Raw genomic sequence first — 9131 nt, 5'->3', positions numbered from 1 at the left:
TCATTGCTCATTGCACCAAATACACAAAATAATGTTCTTTTTAGCAACATCATATGACCCCTTTAAAACAGATATATTTAATATTAACAGACCATAAATTTGTAAGAATTTAACAGTTTACTACTTTCACAAATGTATATCACGTAAAATAAACAGCTGATGTCAAGCACCCGCACTCTGATGTATGGAGTCCCGCAGCAACAGCTCTGTCAGGCAAAGACACAAGGTCACTTCACACTCACACCCTCTGGGGAGAAATTCATTTCTAGACTACATGGGGAGGTAAATAGCTGCACCTGTCGTGTTTTTGCAGGCGTGATAAAGGGATGGAGACAGAGGGAGCCAAATGGTCCTGTTGGATGGCAGAAGTTGGCAGTGTTGGGTTGTCAGTTGCTTATGTCCCTGTCTGGCTCCGAGTGGGTAAACGTCACAGGACCCTCAGTGAAACTCTGACTCAAGTGCATGACCCTAAACGATCTGGTGTATTTCTAACTGCTGAAAATACCCAAGCCTTGGATCTGTTCGCATGTATTATCACGATCAACCTTGTACACAGTGGAGAATAAGTGACTAAAGGCTTTTACAAAGCAGCTGAATGTCACAAACAATTTCCCCAAGGACGAGAACATTGAGTTTTTAAATAGCTTAGAATGATTGCATGGGAAGTTATGACAAAACCCATCAGATTGTTATGAAACTAAGTCACGACTGAGGTTCATTTCACAAACACTAGCAGAACCCTTTCGAGCTTGTTCAACCATGTGATCCGAAGAATGTTGACTGTGTGACTTGCACTATCCTAGCAATCATTTATCCAGACAACACACTCAGGCCTCCATCATTCTGTCAAATTCCTGGATACTGGCACTTATAAAATTGTACACACATCTGTGGGTGCAGGTGTTCCTGTAGCTCAAATACTAGAATTTAGTGATAGCAATGTCAAGGTCGTGTGTTCTAATCTCAGGGAACTGACAACTGGTAAAATTAGAGATGTGCAATACTTAAGTACTGGATACTAGATATATGTTGTATCTGTCGGCATTGGATATTCAAATGCATGGCAATAAATGCTCACATAACAAAAAAAATTGAGCACTAAAAATAAAAATTTGTCATTTTAAATGCTACAAGTGAATTTAGTCATCCCAACATAATACTGATTATACACGATACTGTAATGCTGTATGAAACAATACATGGTATTGTATGAAAAAATAATAAACATTTTGAGATTTGTCTAAGGCCATAGTTAACACTTTTATTAAAATATAAATAATTGTGGGTGCCCATAGCCTTGTGGTTAGTGCGGTGACATATAGTGCAACTGTGCTCATGGCGACCTGAGTTCGAATCCTGCCTTGAGGTCCTTTGCCGATCCTGCTCCCTTCTCTCATCCCAGTGCTTTCCTGTCAGCTCTCTACTGTCCTCTCACAATAAAGGCATAAAAAGACCATGTATAAATATTTATATATTAAGTTTGTATCTGTATACAAACTACATCAGAGTCAATATTAGATTTTGGTGCATGTCAACAAATTCTCTCTATTTACTTTTTATTTACTTTAACTTTACTCCATAGTTGTCAGTTATTTGCCTTAATGGGATAGTTCACCCAAAAATGAAAATTTTGTCAATTTACTCGCCCTTATGTTGTTCCAAACCTGTTTGAGTTTCTTTCTTATGTTGCACATAAAAGAAGATAATATTTTGAAGAGTTTTTTCCCATTGACTTCCATAGTATTTCTTTCCCTACTATGGAAGTCAATTGGGACCAACAACTGTTTGGTTCTTCAAAAAAAAAAATTCAAAATATCTTCTTTTGTGTTCAACATAAGAACGAAACTCATACAGGTTTGTAAAAACATGAGGGCAAGTAAATGTTGACTAAATTTAAATTTTTGGGTGAACTATTCCATTAACACGAAAATTATTTTCAGTAATAGCTTGAATTTTAATATTGTAATAATCTCTAGATAAAATCGATGTACTGAACCTTCAAATAAAAGCATCTACCACATGCATACATTTTTTGTTCTTATAGTTTGACCCTAAATTACACACAGTAAATGAACTTAAAAGTTGTCATGTATCTTTAATAGCAGAGGCAAGGTATGTTTCTACTCTTACTGGACCCATCTAGTGCACTGCTATTGTTATTTTGGTTTATGTTGCATTCAGACACCACAACAGCCATAAAGTATGAATCACTGTGTTTCAGTACAAAACCCCCTGCAGGTCTAAAAAATGGCCTAGCAGCTTACCTTACCAGCTGTGATCCAGTTGAGTTATATACCACCTCTCTCAAGAGACACACACCAAATACATGTGCATTGCACCTGCATACACTCTTACTTATATGCTTTTACAGCCTGAGAACAGCTATTGGTCACCATTTGAAGTTATAATAAACCTGAGAGGGTCATCTGCTTCTCAGACACCACCGAGTCAATCGCAGCACTCCGGCTGCTGTCTCTATCGCACATTAGGTCATGTCTGAATGGACTTTTAGAAGCGGGAGCTGACAGTGATGGCTGTCTGAGATGTTATCTGGCACAAAATGAGCTGGGCAAAAGGTACTATCCAAAGCAAAATCTATAAATTTCAGCATTGATTTTTCTTTACATCCTCATCGTTTATTGTATCGAGGCTGACAAACACGCGCACCGTCAATTATTCGATACACATGAGAAAAAGTCATGGAAGCATTACAAACTCTGTAACTTACAGCTTATCGTTGTAAAGCCAGACAGAGAAAATCATTCAAAGACACGTCCAGATATATAAAAGCATTTACTAACTAAAATCACTAGCATTTCTTGTTTTTGAACAAAAAACAACAGTTAAACCATTTTCTATACCATAGAAAAAACTGCCACAACTTTAAGGACATGAAAAGTTTTATTTTTATTGAAAGATAAATGGCTAGAACATGACAACGAGGTTTATTTTTATATTGAATGAAAACTTCTTGAGGTGGTAGGAAAAATCATTTGCATATTTATTTAACTGATGATTAAACTTGAAGACAATATCCACAAGACCACAGCAATTACATTTTATCTTTGATCCTCAAGCCATTTCTGGTATTTTCATAAGAATAATATATTTTTATAATCCAGTGCTAATCGACATAGAATTTATTACAGTATAGAATACTATCAAATATTTTCAGCCTCATTCTATGAAAAGAAGCCAAATCAGATCACAAAAGTAAGTTTTTTCAAACACTCAACTGATATTGTGAAGTGAGTTTTCAGTCCATGTGACATCAGTGGTTCAACCGTAATGTTATGAAGCTAAGAGAATACTTTTTGTGTGCAAAGAAAACAAAAATAACGACTTCATTCAACGATTTCTGTATGCGTGTGATGCTGCTGACACAGGAGCTGGCGTTCTGACGTACAACCTGGAAGCGTTGCACCTTGGAATGCATTTGCATGTGTTGTGGTACTAGGCATGGGCCGGTATGAGATTTTTGACGGTATGATAACCTTAAGCAAAAATTACGAGATTCCAACTTGTAAAAAGCATTCACGTCCTCGTAGAACTCATAATTACAACTTGTGAACTGGGAGTATTCTGAGTGCTACGACTTGTACCACGTGACCGCTGTACCACTTGACCACTGCAGGCTCTGTTTAGGCGTCGATAGTGTTGCCATAGAAAAGCATAATTCCGAGGACATGAACAGCTCCGAGTAGAACGTCACATGCTGTCATCTCGAAATTACGGTAATTATAATATGGCGTGAACGCAGCATTATACTACATGCCTGAACGAAACAAACAGCAGAAGCTCTGAATGAGATGCAGATTCACTTTCTGACAGCAGGAGGCGCTCATGGAACACCAGATACAGCGTTTCCTTGGTTACCGCTGTAAACAAAGCAGCACTGCGCTGAAACACTGCTTTAATATGAACTATACAGAGAAGAGATAAAAATAAAATACCACGTAAACTTTTCTCCATTTACAGACTTCATATTTTCACATAAATGACATTTTGGAAAATGATTGCATTTGTTTGTACAAGTCCAGATCAGAGACGAGTTGCAATACGACAAAAAACGTCCAGTTGCCGATCGCGTAAGTTCCAGGGGAAGCTCCTTAAGTTCGCCCATCCTACACACACGTAACTGACTGCTCGCTCGCACCAACAGGAGGAGGAGGGTCGTGAAAGTATTAGTGGTTTTGAAACCGTGAAATTTTCAAATCGCGGTATACCTTGAAACCGGTTATCGGCCCATGCCTATGTGGTACTAAGAGTGAGTAATTCATGGCAGAATCTTCATTTTTGGGTGAACTATCCCTTTAAGAAGGCAGCCGAGTGACTTGACATGACCCACCTTGTCCCACTGCGAGACCCACACTTTGAAAACCCCTGTTTCATAAACCCCTGTTCTCAAAAGATTAGCACAAAAGCATTTGTTTTTAAACGTTTTTAAAACATTTAAAAGTGTCCAGTTTTTTTAATTTTCAGAGAACTTTAAGAAATACATTTCCAATAACTTAATTAGAGCATTAGCATACGTTCTTCTGAGGTTCAGACTAAAGTTGCATTGCAAAACATCAGACCTGTATCTGATTTATGACCACATATCTTAGCAGCCCAAATAAGATTCGAAAAGATCATATTCCATGTGGTTTGTGATGCTCACATTGTTATGGAAAATCGGACATATTTTGCATATACGGATTTGCCTTTTGCCTGCAGTCTGAATGTAGCCCTAGCCTAAGTCTTCTGAAGCCAACTGATATTTACTGAAAATCTTACCTGACAGCCAACATTCACTTAGGAGCTTAGGAGATAAACAAAATCTCCTTCTAAAAAAAATCATACAGCTTGTGAAAGAATTTTCTTTTTTGCCAAACTATCTCTTTAAACTAGTTAAGAAGCTAGGTGGGAACACCAGTACACATCCCAAGTTGGGGAAGAGTATCCAAACACCACATATCTGTTTCACTGCCAAAGTGATGCTATTTTGGCCTGACACTTTCATTGCGCAAACCAGACAGTGACATTCGTACTGGAGGGGCAGCAGTGTTAAATATCATCTCCTGCAGTGCAGTCAGCATCACGTCAACGTGCAGGGAAAGAAAAAATGTTAATGCCGCCCGCGCTATTTACACAACCTTCGGCAGAGCCACTTCGCATCGGAGCGGTAAAAACAGAAACCACACGTTTTAATTAATCGTCAACTAAACGAGACAGCAATAAACAGGGTTTGCTGCGGAGGTGCATTCGTAGGTGCAGGAGGTGAGGAGACGAGGGAGAAGTGGAGGAGGAGAGCAGCGCCGGTTAATTACCCAACCATACCCGGGTAAGTTGGGAGCGCTTTGTTCGGCGTTTGAATGACAAAGAAGATGACAGAGGCAGAGGCTCTGGAGAGGCGGCGATCGGCATTGGCTGCTTAATAATTGATCTACGAAAGCAGGAGCTTGTTTTGTGGAGATGAGAGCACACCGCCTCATCTGATCCCCAAGCCGCTGGAATCAGAGGGATTGTTTTTGTAATATGCCACCGAATAAGCAGATCAATGCTCTTTTAGCGAGCACAAACATCTCACGACCGAGCCTTACCACAGTGAATTAAAAGCTTCACACTTGTACACACAACACATGGGAAACCACACGTGTTCCCCTTTGCTAAATCAGCTGGAACTAAATTTACATTTTGCACTGCTCAATATGGCGCCAGTTAGATTAGACAACATTTTCATCATTATTGAAAGCCCAGACCTACATTAAATGGGTTCTTTTTTTTGCTCCGTCTCGCTTTTTCTCTTTCAGTTCGCCTTCTAAACCATAATGAAGTCAGTTTAAACAGCTATATTCATTTCCTTAATGAGGGAAAGGTCCTTTAATGCTTTTCTCCAGTGAGGCAGAGGCTGTGTGGGCGCTAATAAACACAACTCACAAAAACAACATCTCTTAAGCGAGTATCTGAGGCCTTCGCTAATTTTTTGTTAGCATTTAATTATACTTCAGCATTATGACTGACATTATTAGCGCTCTCTCTGGGAGCATGTAATTGAAAGTAATTTTACATTAATGCTAAGTCTGAAGTGCTCTCGTGAATAAAAAAACATCCAATGCGATGTTTTGGACGTTAATGTCATTGGTGATACAACATGGTGTGTGTATCCACTTTAAAGAGCCAAAGACTGTTTAAAATGTTGCAATACCTTTAGAAGATATTTTGAAGAATGTTGGTAACCAAACAGATTAGATTCCCATTGACTTCCACTGTATGGTCAAAAAATACAACGTAAGTCAATGGGGACCAAAACAACATCGGATCCCATTTTCTTTCTATGTATGGAAAGGGAAGGAAAGGGACAAAAAAGATACAGATCATGTAATTTGTAAGGTTGTAATAATGTATGGAAAAAGTTTTTTTTTTTTTTTTTTTTAACATATATGCATGGCATGCATTTTTAAAATTATCTTCTTTTGTTTTCCACAGAAGAATGAAAGTCGTATAGGCTAAATTTGAACTGACATGTCAGAAATGTTTATTTTTGAGTGAACTATCCCTTTAAAATACTTTCTCAGTTCCATTTTACTGTGAAGAGACAATTACGAGGTCGAAAAGTCACCAAAAAAAAAAATGGCTTAAAAATTAACATGAATTTCAGAATGTCTTACTCTTTGACAAGATGCATAAACTCCACAACTTTGTGTGAAACTTGATGGTCATGTGGATCAAGCATGTTTTTAAAATGATCCAAAAAACATCTTGTGATTCAACAAAAGCATGAAACATCTAACCGTCTGCACAAAGAGTCACATAATCAATGCCACTAATTTACATTCAATTGACCTAATGTCAAATAAAATCTGAAAAACTTACTTAAATCCAGAAACCTACAAAAAAAAAAAAGAGTTTGGTATTTATTTCAAGGTTTAATTTTTCTTTTTTATTCTAGATTTTCATTGTGTCCTAAAATCTGTACAAAATCCAATGATCACGGTCACAAATTTTCTTAATCAATTAACCTAATGTAAAAACTAAAACCTTCCTATATTTTAATGTGGCCTCAGACATTTGAACTCCACTGTACAAGTAAGCCAATTGTAGGCTGATTTACCTGAAAAGTGAACTGAGTAGGTATCTTTATATAGAGAGTGAGCTCTATGAGTCAGACACAATCTGTTTCAACGCAGCTTCCTCCACAGTGTTACAACACCAGAAACCGTACATTTTTTCTACTAGCCTTTGTTTACAACATCAACATAAAACAAGCAGCACTCGCATGCTCATTCTCCTCTTCCAGTGTGTTAATTCTGGGCGTTACAGTCCGCCTTAAGGCAGCAAATCTGGTGTGAAACCCCATCACTTTAATTAACAGTGATTACAAATTACACCGTTCAGTGTAAGAACTAACGAGAGATACAGGCCATAGATAGTGATGTGCTTTACAGCTTGAAAGCGGCAGACATTACTCACCTATTCTGAATGAGAGCGGGCCACTGGTGGCGTTTCTCACCCACATGGCTAAGAAGAGCAGACGCGCCCAGGCTGCGAGCATCTTCTTTGACTCCTCATGGGTCCAGCCCTGGGGGTCCCCCTTCACACAGCCACCTGCCACACCAAACACAACAGCAACACTTCAGAAGAATAGAAAGCATGCTTTTCAATCAAAGGAGTTACATGTGCATATGCTACAATAGCATAAAAAAATCAAGTTTATTTCACTGTGGTAAGCGTTGCTAAACTTATTTTGGTCCGTAAGAACACTGTAATTGGGTATTCTTTTCTAACTTAGAAAATAAACTTTCTTAAAACATTTTTTCTTACACTTTGTCAACAAAAATGTCCAAAAGTGTCTAAGAATACATTACAGGAGAACTCTGTCATAATTATTCCCACCATTTCTATTTCAACCATATATCTCAAATGATTTATTGTGGTTTATAGCAGTCTGTGGTTGAAATGACAGCTCTGGAAAATACATTTTTGGATTAAATAATGTTTCCATTTCCATTTTTATATATTTAATCATAGACAATACACATAAATAATACATCCAAGATAATACAATTATCGATTTTTCTTTTATTCCAAAAATCATTAGGATATTACGTAAAGATCATGTTCCATGAAGATATTTTGTAAATTTCCTACTGTAAATATATTAAAACCTAATTTTTGATTAGTAAGTACTTCATTTTTAGTGCTTCATTTTGACAACTTTAAAGGCAATTTTCTCAATATTTTGATTTTTTTTGCACCCTCAGATTCCCGATAGTTGTATCTTGGCCAAATATTGTCCTATCCTAACAAACCATACATCAATGGAAAGCTTATTTATTCAGCGTTCAGATGATGTATAAATCTCAATTTTGAAGAATTGACCCTTATGACTGGTTTTGTGGTCCAGGGTCAAAAATAAAGTAAAATAAAATAAAAAATAACCTCTAATTGAGGTTAATGTCATAGTTAGCATTTACACATCGTAAATACGCACAATTAAATAACATTTTCACACTTTTTGCATAAATTAATCCACAAATGAAAGACTGACAAAATTTTGATTATTTCATTCTTTGTTTAGATTATCACAGTTTTACCTGACAATTGTAACAACTGGTATTTCCATATAGGAAGTCAGAGTCTGGGACAATGGTGAAACAGTAAAATCTATACAAAAAAGCATTCCAGAGAGAGAGAAAAAAAGCAAAAATAAACAAAGCATAGAGATGTGTTTACAAAATGGTTATAATGTGACCACTACATAACAAAAATGTGAAATTTATTAGTTTAAAAAAAAAAAAATCAACCCCTCGGACATAAAAGTCTTCGAAGTTGAAGAAACACTTTATCATAACAAACTCTTCTGGAAATGATAATGATTTTCTTCACCTAAATAGATGTTCCTAGTAAATTACCCAAAAAATGACTAAACGAGAACCATATAATTGCCTTTGCTGGCAATTCCAAATGTTTCATGAAATAAATTCAGCTTCTGTAAAACAATTTCATATCTCATGCTGCTGTACTGTTTGTTAAACTCACAGCTGCTTATTACTACAGTAGAGACAGACAACGTAACAAGAGTATCTCCGCGTCTAATTGCAGTTATGATTCATGTTGCTACAAACATATGTTTCATATCAGCTGCATTA

At 37.0% G+C, this 9131-nt stretch overlaps 1 protein-coding gene across 1 annotated transcript in view; it reads right to left on the bottom strand.

The window, feature by feature from the left end:
- LOC107676315 (uncharacterized) overlaps nucleotides 1–8605 on the bottom strand; it is a 127527-nt gene extending 118922 nt beyond the window's left edge. The window contains exons 1-2 of the mRNA XM_016470844.1: nucleotides 8577–8605; nucleotides 7453–7613 (exon numbers count right to left, since the gene is read on the bottom strand). Of these exons, the coding sequence (XP_016326330.1) occupies nucleotides 7453–7613; nucleotides 8577–8605 (190 nt within the window). The remainder of the gene's footprint in view (nucleotides 1–7452; nucleotides 7614–8576) is intronic.
- Between the last annotated feature and the right edge of the window lie 526 nt (nucleotides 8606–9131).

The sequence above is a fragment of the Sinocyclocheilus anshuiensis genome, unplaced genomic scaffold (assembly GCF_001515605.1).
Source record: "Sinocyclocheilus anshuiensis isolate Anshui unplaced genomic scaffold, SAMN03320099.WGS_v1.1 scaffold3811, whole genome shotgun sequence".
Classification (NCBI taxonomy): domain Eukaryota; kingdom Metazoa; phylum Chordata; class Actinopteri; order Cypriniformes; family Cyprinidae; genus Sinocyclocheilus; species Sinocyclocheilus anshuiensis.
Note: the sequence above shows the minus strand (reverse complement) of the source record. Positions and strands in the feature narration are given on the sequence as shown.